The following is a 13,012-nucleotide window of genomic DNA, read 5'->3' on the forward strand; positions in this document are numbered from 1 at the left end:
GCCTTCTGATAATGGAGTGTTGCTTTGTATTGTGACCATCTCAACTACAACATGGGAGCATCAATACCGAAAGCAAAGCTGGTTTTGGGAGGCATATGTGTTTGCGTGCTTGTGGCCACGGTGTTAGTGCTAGAGTCAAAGTTTGTGAAGCAAAGCTACAGCTGGGAAATGTACAACAAGCTACTAGCTCTTTGTTTTGCAGTCTTCAAAAACTGAATAAAAATATAGAAAAGTAAACTTTCATATTTTTGCTTTCTTATCTTTGTATTTTATAAGTAGATAACCTACAACACTCTCCCCATGCCATTAGAGTGTCTGCTCATTCCACTTATTAATTTGCCTAATTTGAACATACTTTTGCTTTTCAGAAAGCTTTTAATGAAACTGTAGCTACCTGCTAAAATTTTCCCATATCCCCATAGAAACATTCTTTACTGGTGACTGAGGTGTTCCCAGCTTGGTACTGACTGAAAAAGTGCAGTCCTGGTAAGTGCTATACATCTTCCATTTTTTGATTAGTCCAGAGAAAGGTGAAGGCAAGACAATAATGTGGAGCACTTTTTCCTTTTCTGTACGTAAAGAAAAACTAACTGTCATAGTTGCACAGTCTGAGTATTTTTCAGAAACCTTGCAATTTTTATGTGCAGATGAGTGAGCTGAATAGTGGCAGCACTTAAAAAAGCAGTTTACTTAGTACAGATAAGTAAAGTGCTGATTCTACAAACAGTCTCCTATGTAAAGCAATGTGTTGGGGTTTTTTTCCGCTCAACTATATTTTACTATAAAATTGATCTAAAAAAGCATCCTAGAATCTGGCTGGAGTGCAAGCTACTAACCAACATACATCAGTCCTGTGGATCCAGGTGCTGTGTAGGAGACTTGTGCTTGCATTCAGTGAAACATCTGTTTGCCAGACTTGTGACCACCTACAGTAACAATTATCCTATGTTATGCTCCTGACAGAGATTCAGTTGTCACCATCCCTGGAGGTATTTAAAAGACATGCAGATGTGGCATTTGGGGACATGGTTTGGTGGGGGACTTGGTAGTGCTGGGTTAATGGTTTGGACAGATTTTAAAAGTCTTTTCCAAACTAAATGATTCTCTCGTTCTGCTTCTACAAACCTTGAAAATTCAGACCATGAACTCACGGTTACTTTTGTTACTGAGAACAGCCCTGCCTGAGGGGAAATAAACCCTGAAATTAAATACTACTTTATATTTTTTCATATAATCATAGAAATATTAAGGTTGGAAGGGACCTCTGGATGATATCTAGGACAATATCCTGCTCAGAGCAGGGCTACTCTTAAATTGGAGTTGCTTGAGTGTTTTTCCACTCAAGTCTCTATGGAGAGAGCTTCCATAGCCTCTCTGGACCTGACTATCCTCCAGGTGAAATTTTCTGTCCTTCTCTCGATACAAATCCTGCCTCTGTCTTTTCAGCAAGTTCCTTGTCAGCATTGGCAGGCTGCCCATTATTCCAGCTTGAAGAAGTCCTAGGGCCCACAGCCTCTCTCACATGGCGAGAGCTCCAGCACCATGAACATCTTAGTGCACTCCGCAGAACTCACTCCGATTCATCAAGAATTTTCCGTATCAGGACTGTTCTACTGGAGACCCCCAAACTGGGCATTGTATTCCATGTGCAGGCAAACAAGAGCCATGTAAAGGGAAGTAATAATTTCCCAGTCACATCCTGATAATCAATTTTCTGTGTTCGCAGGATCACAGAATGGGTCAGGTTGGAAGGAACCACAGTGGTCATCTGGTCCAACCACCCGGCTCAAGCAGGGTCCCCTAGAGCACTTTAACCAGGGTTGTGTCCAGACAGCTTTTTGAATATCTCCAGTGAAGGAGACAACCTCTCTCAGCACCTCTCTCACCACAACCTGTCCCAGTGCTCAGTCATCTGCACAGTAAAAAAGTTCTTCCTCATGTTCAGGTAGAACATCCTGTGCATCAGTTTTGAAGGGCCCATTGCCCTTTGTCGTATTGCTCAGCACCACCAAAAAGAGCCTGGCCCCATTCTTTTGACACACTATGTACATTGAATGTTGGAACCCTGGATGCTGAGAATAGAACTACTTTCTAAAGAACCTAAAAGATGGAACAATCAAATTAAATCCAGGTTCTCAAATTCTTTATTACAAAACTTAGTAATTTCCTGAGGTTTGCTGCCCTCCACAGGCTATTTTTATTATAGTTGCAAAGAGAGTCTTTCACTGTGGACAGCACTGCTACAGTGCAATAATATTCTAAGATCTACTCTTGTCATTTTGTATTAACACCACAACATAAAATGAACACGTACTTTACTTAGTTATAGTGCACTGTTGTGAAACATCACTATGAACAGGACATGGACACCAAATTTTGTGTTGGAGAACAGGTCAGTGGAAAATAAACTAATTCAGTGTAAGGTTTCGGTATGGAAATACGTGTGTATTCACCCATCTAAATCTTAACTTCCTTCTGGATGAACAGTCTGTATGTGGGCTTGATATCAAAGAAGATGTTGTGTTTCACTGTGTGGAACAATGATTAGTAAAAGTAGACTGTGAGAGGAAAAGATTTAAAAAAACATAACTATATCTATATATCTATGTATGTGTGTGTATATATATATACACACACACCCTTTTTCTGATCCAAGATGGTGAAAATGAGAGGTGTTTCAAAAGCTTTTATTCCATCTTCAGTCTCATGAGAAGGGTGAGACAACACAGATGTTATAATTCATGCCATCACAATCAGAAGCCAACTATTTCCTCATTACAATGCACTACAAGTGTTTCTTGGCCCATCAGCTTTTTGCCATGCCATGCTGTAGATGCCTTAAAACCAATCATCTAAAACTACCCCTTGTGGTCCCATTACAATCTTTCATAGTTCTATTTCTCCAAAGTATCTAGTCTTATTTGCAGGACTAGATGGCCATCTTTTGAAACTTTTTTCTAGCTCCATTTCTCTCTCAACAATATCTATCCTATTCCACGGCATTTCCAAGTCAGCATTTCTTGTCTCAAAGTTTGCATATGGGTGCATATGCAGGCCCTGAGAACCCTCTACAAATCCATTTCCCACATATTCTGACTTTTATTATGAAAGAAAAATTGATCTTCAGGAAGGACATATTTTAATTGCTTCAGGCAAGGTGAATCATAATAGAATACTAATTATTTATACTGCAGCAAGGCACATGGAAAACAAAGAGATGACCATTTTCTGAATGCAGTGAGCAAAGAGTAGTTCTGGATCTGGCCTCGGTGTTAAGAATTTGTCCCAGCTGTCAGTTTGTCCCATGGAAACCACCCAATGGCAGAACAGGAATGTAAACTACCACCAAACCTAAATATAACACTTGTGCAAACTCTTTTCCTTAAGCAGAATAAAGAAATCCTGGGTGTATTGTGAAACTATCTTCCCCGACAGGGCCCTGAGCCCTTCTTAGCACCTCATTCATTACCGAGAGCGCTGCTTTGTATCAAGACTGCATGTACAGAAAACACCCAAACTCTTGTTTATTCTAATTTGGACACAAGAGCAGTTTGGACGGGAGAGGGATGAGGTAGAGGTTTCACACAGAGGCACCCTCCTGGCCAAATCCCCTCATTTTGCCGATTCATAGAGTTTGTGCAAGATGCGCGGAGACAAACCCTCAGGAGCAGCCCGGGACCGCGCTGTGCGTGCCCTCAGTGTGTCCGCACCTAAAACCGGCCAAATTTTGTGAGAGGTTCGCGTGGGAGAACTTTCACCCAAGGCTCTGCCAATGGAAATCACTAAAATCGCGGCTTGAGGTGACGGCACCCAGCAATCATTTTTTGAACGTTTTAGAAAAAATTCAGTGGGAGATTCCTGTAGATGGAAACGTAAACAAGAAAGGGAGACAAAGTCACGGAAGAAAGAAAAGCGTCTCATTTAAAACCGCAGGCAGCCAGGCAAGGAGAGAGCAGAGGGAAAAGCAACCCCACAATCAATCTCATTCCTTATGTAAGGCAGCACAAAGTGCCAAACGCGCGTGCGCGACAGGGGGCGGGGTTCGCGGCGGGGGCCGCCCCCTCTCTCGCGCACGGAACCTGCGCCGGCGGCGCCGGTAGCCACCCGGACCGCAATCGGTGCCGGAGCCGGCACCCGGACGGCAATTGGCGCTGCAGCGGCCCCGCTCGCACACGCAGGGTCGGTGTCGCGGCGGGGGCGGCTCCGCGGCCGCCGGGAGGGACGGGGCGCGCAGCGGGGCCGAGCCGGCCGCTCCGCGCCACCGCCGGCAGCAGGCAGGGACGGGCTGTCGGGTTTTGCCGGCCGCGCTCTCGGCAGGCTTCCCCCCACCGGGGCAAGCGGCGGCATGGGCGCCTCCCCAGTTTGCCGCAGCGGGTGACGCGGCCCGCCCCGGGCAGGGCAGCCGTGGGCTCGGGCAGCGGCGGGGAGCGTGGGTCCGGGCGGGGCGGTGGGTGTCGGGGTCGGGCCGGGCAGCCCGGGCGGAGCGGGGCGGGAGGGCACGGGCTGCCGGGCGCCGCTGCCATTGGCCCGCGGGCGGCCGGGACACGGCGGGAGCCCCGTCAGTCACGGCGCTCCCGTCCCCCCGGCAACAGGCGGGGGCGGGGCGGGAGCGGGCCCGAGGGCTCGATCAAGCCCCGGAGCCCTCGCGGCTCCGCGGTCTGGGGTCGCGGGCCGATTCCTGCCCTGGGCCTGGCTCAGCTCTGCCGTCTGCGGGCCCTGCTGCCGGCAGGGGCGGGGGCGGCCGGCCGCTCTCGGGCTCTCGGCTTGGGTCGCGCTGGGTGCCCGGGGGCGGTGTTTTCATTACCTTCTGAGTCTCCCTTTTTCTCTCCTTCCTCCCCTCCTTCCCCAGGCTTCCTGCGTGGGGCTTTCTGGGTTTGGTTTGGGGGTTGTCTTTTTTTAAATTTTTTTTAAATTTTTTATTTTTTTTTTTTATTCCCAAAGTCGGTGAGATCATCCTGCCTGGAGGCTGTGGTGTGACAGAAATGCTAAATAGCCCTCTAGCTCGGGGAGGCTTCCTCAGTTAAACTCCGTAGTTGCCTTGCAATCAGGTGGTAGTCTTTCAGAAAAGGAGTACGTAATTGAACCGGGGGTAGTACTTCAGGGAAACAAGCTGAAACTTAAAAGCATAAGGTGTATATATATGAAAAAACAGGTGTAAACCTTAAAGAATAGGCTAGAGTAATCATGAATGAAGGTTTAAAGGAGTAAGTCTTAGGTTGAAAATGCTAGAAAATGTAAGCTGTTGGCATGCGACCCTTACCTCTTTGCAAAGGAAGAGTAATCCAAGTTATAAGTGGATTTCGATTTCATTTTTTTGCATTTTACTAGTAAATACCCTTCAACTTTCGATACCCAGAAATGTTCTAGTGCAATGTACTTCATTTTTGATACAGTTAATACTCTTCAACTTTAACAACTCTAAAACATTTTAGGTGCCAAAGTACTTAGTTTTGATGGCATTTGATAAACAGGGATAGTAGTTGTCATCCGTGGAGTTATGTTTAACAGATGGGACAACCGAGCACTTCACACTCCTTACTGTTTCTAAGTGAGTCACTCAAGGAGTGTGACTAATCATCCTACCATACAGTTGTCAACAAAAGAGTATTTTTTTTCCTTGACTACCCACAAAATCAAAGAGATTTCCAGATTTTCTGTGGATAACTGATAACTAAAGAACCTCTCTTTTGAACCACACTTTAAATTCAAATTGAGGGGGACTACGTGTGATGGATTTATTTCTTGTCTTAAGAATATATGTGGGATTTTCTTCTGTGCAGCAGTACAGTGATGTACCTGGGAAGTCGTTAACTTAGAGCGGTCATTGTCAGGCAAGCAGCCACATGTTGTTTTAAGGCATTTGTTTAAATAACAACCTCACGTGAAACTGAATTAATTTCATCAATCCTCTTTCTCTCCCTCCCCGCTGCATCTGTGTCAAGCTGTAAGTCCCCTGGGACAGAGGCACTTCAGTATTCAGTGCAGTCTGGATTGGGGATTTTCATGGTAATAGTGTTGATTAGGTAATTTTCATGATGGGTGTTGCCAAGGTAATGCTAGTGCTGGCTGGGAGTTGGATGGGAACTGCTTTTGTTGTGAGGAAACCGGGGTAGTAAGAGGAACAGCTGGATGAGAAATTTGTGTTTAGAAGTGTGATACGAGAAGTGACCTGATTTGAACGTAGCCCTTGTGGGAAATCAAATTCAGCAGTTATCTACAGCTTGTGAGGCTGAGCCAAAAGGACAACATTGATTAAAAAGAAAAAATATTATGGGAATGGAAAATGTCTTGAAGGGAAGATACTCAGATTTAATTTCTTTTAAGTTGAATGAGTTAGATCTGGGAGAGAAGATTTTAAATGTACCAAAATGTAGTGTTGCACACAGGAGGAAGATGGTTGATTTGGAAGAAGTGTATTTAGAAGTGCAGTTATCTGGGACAGGGGCTGGTGGGGGGAAGTAACATGAGGTGTGGAGATAATGAAACCAAGGACACATCAGAATGGATCCCACAAAGAACGTAAGAAAGGTATATTAAATGTATGCCAGCTTCTGCTGTTGACAAATACATTTTTTGATTTTTTAATTTGTTTGCAGTATTGGTAATGATTTGCTTTATTTTTTGATGTATTAATCTAATAGTTGGTGTGGTCTGTTTGTTGTCTCATCACCTGTCCTGTGAAGACTAATTATTGATCACGAGTGTGCTTAGAATGCTGTTTTCCTTGTTTTCCCTGTAATCTAAACTTGAAGTGACTTTTACGTAGGTGTAAATTGACAAAAGCAAACAAATAAAACAGAAAGGCATTTACCCACATGCAAGCAGATTGGTGCAGCGAGGTTGGGGCTTTTTAGCCTGATGATCTCTAGAGAAGTGATCTCTTTTTTCAGGTATCTGCCTCGGCAGGTGTTGCAGGTGCCTTTTGTTGAACAGGAGGCTCAATTGAAAGGATGCTTTATCGTCTTTCAAATAGAGAGTGGAAGAACAGGTTTCCTTTAGAAAATAGGAAAGTTGAGGAGTGGTCTGACGATTGAGTCCTAACCAGAGAGAGGTGGTAATGACGCAGAAATCAATGGAGATGATGCCTCTTTGACACTGGAAGGTTATTCTTGCCTTCTAACAGTGTGGTCCCACTGGTTCAGTATTTGGCAAGCGATGAAGAACTGTGGCAAAAGTACAGCCCATCCCTTTTACCCCATATTCTGGAGATGGGTGTCTCTTTGCTAGCTAATCCTTGGATTAGAGAATGCAAGGGAAATATACAAATAAAGTAAGAATGCCAAAAGAGTCATTCCACCACAAAGAAATCTGTCGGCTGTACACTATGTGGGTGATATTACCGATGAAAATACTAATGTAGTCTTATGTTGGGGTTGTCACAAGTCTGCACTGGGTCATTGCAGTCCAATAATCATAAAACCTCGTTTTTAACTATTCTTCAGGTTTTGAAATACTCCCCACTGCTGTTGTGTTTTACTTGAGAGAAAGGACATTCATTTTATGTTAATTCCTTTAACTTTCTAGAATATCATTATTTAGCTAAAAAAAAATCCCCAACCTGTCATTACATTTTTATTTTAAAGTTGCCATACCAACCAGTGTGCCCTTTCAGTGAGGAGGGGGGCTTGAAACTTCTTCAGCAAGCTACAAGTATTTATATATTTGAATAAAACTACCCTGTTGTCTTGGCAAATAACATGTAGCTTGGTTCACTTTAATCATCTTTAACTATTAATAAACTAATTTATTTGAAAATGCTGGGGATGTAGGTAAATACTTCCTGTAATTCCTGGGCAGTCTAATCTTCTGGTTTTATCCAGGACAGCTTGCCATTATCATTATGGATCGCTCCCGACACCGTGCGGGAAATGGCAATGAGCAGGCGCCTTCACGGGAGCGCAGCGGTGAAGGTGAGAGACAGCGGCAGCTGGAGCGCCTCAGCAGGGAGGAGGCCTATTACCAGTTCATTAACGAGCTCAACGAGGAGGACTACAGGTTAATGAGGGACCGAAACCTGCTTGGCACTCCTGGTAAGATGTGCATACCTTCAGTAGAAGTGTAGTGGAGTAACTCTCCTGCTGTTAGGCACCACATGAGGTACTGTGACTCAAGCAGCCTGACTTCTGTGGCTTTGTAGAAAGGGAGAAATCCTCCATATGCAACAAAAGTATAACACTTCACCTGTATACCAAGATGGTGCATTTGAATGTCCAAACCCAGATAATTAACATTTGGTACATTCAAGTTGATGTGTGGCAGTTTTGGGGGCCTCTGAAGTGTTACTGGAAGCTGGCATGCTGTCAAGACATTCAGCATCTTTTTCTTCACTCCACCACCTACTGCCTCTGATATCTGCATTATGATCACATTAGTGCTGTTTTCTTTCTGTTTCATCAGTTTTGTCTGTCTTCTGAAGATTTTCATTCAAGATAGAAAATGTTATTTCTGCATGGCTGTATAGAGGCAGGAATAGTGTCTTGGCTAACAGTGTTATCAAAATGTAAATTAATTCAGGAGAAATAACAGCAGAAGAGTTGCAGCAGCGTTTGGAGGGGGCTAAGGAGCGTCTGACGTCACAGTCTGATCTGGATAACAGAGAAGGTGAAAGTAGAACTGCTGGAGGTAAACACTCTTTATTCATATATGTAGACACATAGTATGTGGTGCATAAGTACAGTTCTGTAGAGATACTTAAGAGACACTAATTTTTCTTTTTTTTTTCTTTCAATGTGCCTCTGGGGATTGTTTAAAAGTGAGAGATTTCCTAAGGATATAAAACCAAACTTGAAATACTTGATGAGAACTCATTTATGTTAATCACAAATTACTTGCTCCTTTTTCCCTCATTTTCCTTTGCTAGTAAATGTAGTAGCACAAAAAATACTGTTTTTTCAGTTCTTAGAGGTTTTTATTATGTATTAGAGCAGTTGGAAAAGAAGTTAATTGGAAACTAGTTAGTCTCTCCACTGACACTTCTGTTGTTTCATTTCCATTTGTTTTAGTCAAGTGAGGCTTGTGTTGTATGCACTGTCTGTCTTCAGTTCCCCAGAAATATTGGCTTACTCATTTGGCCAGTTTTAGTCAGATTTGGGAGAGGACTTGGCAGCTCAGAACTGAAAATACCAAAGTTCTTGGAAGTTTCCTGGACACAGAGAGATGATGGAGTAGAGAGAACTTAATCTGATCCCTTCAAGGGAAAAATCTTCACGGTGATCACGACAGTTGGCCTGCTTTATACACAGTTAGCCATAACCACAACACTTCTATCTGTTCCTGAGGGTGTAGTTGGAGAAGGCTTGAAAATGGAGCTGTGGATATTGTAATAGGAAAAGAGTATGTTTGCACAAAAGGAGAAAATTGTTCAAACCATGCATCCCACCCAGACACGTTCCTGTATAAGCTGCTCTAGGTGACGTTGCCTTGGCAGGGGAGTTGAACTAGATTCTCTCCAGAGGTTCCTGCCAGCCTTAATGATTTTGTGATCATTTATTCTACTGCTTATAGGAAACATTTTTTAAAAAAATTTTCCAAAAGAAGACAAGACTTATTATTCCTTTTCCTGCTGTATCAAAATGAGTTGTTAAAATATTCCCAAACTGGTAACTTCAGCAAGGAGCAGGTATTGGATAAATACAACCATCTTTGGACCACCTGAATCTAAACACTGGCTCAGAAGAGGCTATCTGGGCATATTAATATCTCTTTGAGTCTGCTGGTGAGACAAAAATTCTAGGTTGAACTGGTAAGTTTTGCTGACATTTTTCCATAGAGCACATTTTTGTACATTAGCATAGCAAGGTAGGCGCCCTGCTGCTGTATTGTGTCTGAAGTAAGAGCCTAGCAAGTGAAGAGGATTTGGAGTGCATTGTACTACGCAGAGCATGCAGTTGTATGAATGTTTGCAATTCTTTGTTTCTCTCAGATTCTGAAGTTCTTGGGGAAAACTCCAATGGCGACTCTTTGCTTGAATGGCTTAACACGTTTCGTCGCACAGGAAATGCCACTCGCAGTGGGCAGAGTGGGAACCAAACCTGGAGAGCTGTGAGTCGAACAAATCCAAACAGTGGGGAGTTTCGCTTTAGTCTTGAAATCAATATAAATCACGATCATAACAGTTTGGAAACTTCTGGTGAGGAGTATGTTGATATAGACGCTACCAGACTCTACGTAGAAAGAAGACGTCAGCTAGCGCCACGGACAAGGAGCGTGGCTGCAAGAGAGGCAAACAATGAAGCTGCAAGGACCAGGCTTTTAAGACGTGCCATGGCATTAAGGTCAGAAATAGTCTCTCATGCAGTCTCGGGGAGGCTCAGGAGTAGAACGAGGGAGCTGACAGGCCAGACAAATAATACTACACGAAATAATTCTGTGGCTGCTGCTGAACCAAGACAAATGCCAGAAAGAGGTACTTCTGCAGGAGTCAGAAGGGGTAGAGCTAGAACTAATGCCCGGATGAATACAAACCAAAGACTAGAAATTTTGCGGCTGAGGTCTACCCTAAGTAGTCGAAGCCGCTCCCCACTGCAAAGGCAAGGTGATGCTGCTCATTCTGAGGAACGTCGTCAGAGGCAGGATAGAAATGCACAGCAGGTCAACAGAAGTAGGAGACAAACAGCTCAGGCTTCTCCGAGGCCTACTGAAGAGCAAGCAAGAGGTAACACTCAGGCTCCCCAGCTTTCCAGTGTAGCCCCATCTGTACGAACAACTTCGGAAGAGGAAGAACCTAGTAGGCCAGTAGCTGCTGCCAGAAGGCACCCGACTATTACACTGGATCTTCAGGTGAGAAGAATTCGTCCTGGAGAAAACAGAGACCGGGACAGCATTGCCAGTAGAACTCGTTCTAGAGTAGGAATGTCAGAAAACACAGTTACCTTTGAAAGTGACAGTGGGGGATTTCGGCGCACAATATCCCGCTCAGAACGCGCAGGTATTCGGACCTACATTAGCACTATACGGATACCTCTTCGTCGGATTTCAGAAACTGGGCTTGGGGAACCTTCATCAGTGGCTCTTCGATCAATCCTTAGACAGATAATGACAGGCTTTGGAGAGCTGAGTTCTTTAATGGAAACTGAATCTAATTCAGAAGTGCAAAGAGGTGGTCATCACTTAGCGGATGCACAGAATAACTCAAGTTCCGCAAATGGCAGTGATCCAAGCGGGGTTTTGTCTAGGAATGGACATGCAGTAGATGGCAGCAGGGAAAGAAATGGACAGAGGGGTGGTAGTCAACGCTCTGGGCGCAATCATGAGAGCCAAGATAGCAGGCAGTCTCAAGATGCAAACAACCTAGTGGAGAATGGAACACTGCCCATCCTTCGGCTTGCCCACTTCTTCCTGCTGAATGAGGACGATGATGATGATCGTTTAAGAGGTTTAACCAAAGAGCAGATTGACAATCTTTCTACACGGAACTATGGGGATGTTCACACTGAAAATGAATGGAGTAAAACGTGCAGTGTTTGCATTAATGAATATGCAACAGGGAATAAGCTAAGGCAGTTACCTTGTACGCATGAGTTTCATATTCATTGTATTGATCGCTGGCTTTCTGAAAACTCCACCTGCCCAATTTGTCGGCAGCCTGTTCTGGGGTCTAATGCCACAGATAATGGCTAGAATTGTTTGTGCTGCTCAGCATTTAAGGATTTGCTCCTGCTCTGTTATGAGCCAGATGAAATTCATTGACTTAGATATGGGTCAGTTTGTGGGGGGAGTTTTGTTAAATTTCTTCAAAAATTATAGAAACTTATCTAAATCTAACAATGTAAATACTATTTTTTCCAAGTGCAGGTCTAGGAGCACACATAGAACCAAATGATATTGGTAAAGTTTATATTTTTTTAAGTAATTTTGTTATGCTAAGCACTTTTGTAAATACAGAAATGCAATAGTTAATCAGTCCTGCTTAATGTATGTTTTTTAACATTGTAATGGACTCGCTTTATTTAGATTACAAAATGTTTCACACAGACCCACCACTGTGTTGAAAAATTAGTGGCTAAATAGCCATTTGTTAGCTTTTTGTTCTAAGAACAATTTCTTTTACAGAGAGTCTCTTGCTGGACATGTTTGCTAAAGATATTTAAGTTACTTGAAGTGCTCATTTTATTAGACTTTTTTTTTTAACATTGAAATATCCTTTCCAAAAACTTGCCAATTTGGTTCTATTTAAAAAATTCTATGGCAATTTTGCATGTGGGTTTACACAGTTCTTAATGTTGACGAGTTCTTATTCAGAAGTGGATGAGTTAGTGGCATTATGAAATGTATATAATTAAATGCTGTCTTTGACAATCTTTGTCTTTTCAGTGCAGACAGCAATCAAATCTGATAATTCTGAGAGGGTGTGTTTTACTTGCTCAAAGAATAAATGAGCATTAAGGAAGCCTTTTTACTCTTCAAATTAATCAATATTCCTGGGGTTTTAACTCCCTTAGTTTAAAGAGGGGAAACATTTCCTTGACCATTATACTGTCTATAATATGCATGTTTTGGGCATCCTATTCAGAAGAACAAAACAAAGACTTGAAGTGCTTTTGTATAGAAATTTAAGGTACACATGTAGTGTTAGTCCTCTTGAAACACACCTGAGGACCAAGTGGCAAAAGACACTAAAAAGGATAAAATTTCCTGAAAATCCCCAGTATCTGTATAATTAGATATTGAACTTTATACCAATGACTTACACTGAAATAAAGTTACAAGTTAAATAATTGAGGCTGTATGTGAATTGCTGTTGAGCCATATCCTGTAGATTAACAAGAAAACTTACTATTCTTAATGTTCAGTCTCAGTTTTCACTTTTTTTCCCCAGCTCTGTTCCTGGCCTTTTAGTTATTATGGTACATAAAAGCTCAGCACAAAGCACTCCAGGGGTTTCTAGGAGAAGCTGGATGATACAGAGCTTGTCTTCTGAGCAACCTGCATCGCAATCCCTGGAGAAATGCAGAACTGTGCACTAATCTGCTGTGTGTATTCTGAGCAGTAGACAGAGTACTTGAAGTGAACA

The 13,012-nt window shown here is 43.1% G+C and overlaps 1 protein-coding gene across 4 annotated transcripts; it reads left to right on the top strand.

Annotated features, from left to right (window-relative positions):
* The first annotated feature begins 4,122 nt into the window (after nucleotides 1–4,122).
* RNF6 (ring finger protein 6) lies at nucleotides 4,123–12,716 on the top strand. 4 transcript variants are annotated; one of them, XM_041487211.1, is made up of 5 exons: nucleotides 4,123–4,179; nucleotides 4,942–6,528; nucleotides 7,821–8,030; nucleotides 8,515–8,622; nucleotides 9,923–12,716. In XM_041487211.1, the coding sequence occupies exons 2-5, from the start codon at nucleotides 6,480–6,482 to the stop codon at nucleotides 11,617–11,619; spliced, it is 2,064 nt and encodes a 687-aa protein (XP_041343145.1). In that variant the 5' UTR covers nucleotides 4,123–4,179; nucleotides 4,942–6,479; the 3' UTR covers nucleotides 11,620–12,716. The 4 variants fall into 4 exon arrangements, with proteins under 4 accessions (XP_041343145.1, XP_041343149.1, XP_041343147.1 ...); XM_041487213.1 differs by lacking the exon at nucleotides 4,123–4,179 and having other exon boundaries at nucleotides 4,942–5,130; nucleotides 6,375–6,528; XM_041487214.1 differs by lacking the exon at nucleotides 4,123–4,179 and having other exon boundaries at nucleotides 4,942–5,130; nucleotides 6,387–6,528.
* Nucleotides 12,717–13,012: the final 296 nt, after the last annotated feature.

The sequence above is a fragment of the Pyrgilauda ruficollis genome, unplaced genomic scaffold (genome assembly GCF_017590135.1).
Source record: "Pyrgilauda ruficollis isolate IOZ18807 unplaced genomic scaffold, ASM1759013v1 scaffold8, whole genome shotgun sequence".
NCBI lineage: Eukaryota > Metazoa > Chordata > Aves > Passeriformes > Passeridae > Pyrgilauda > Pyrgilauda ruficollis.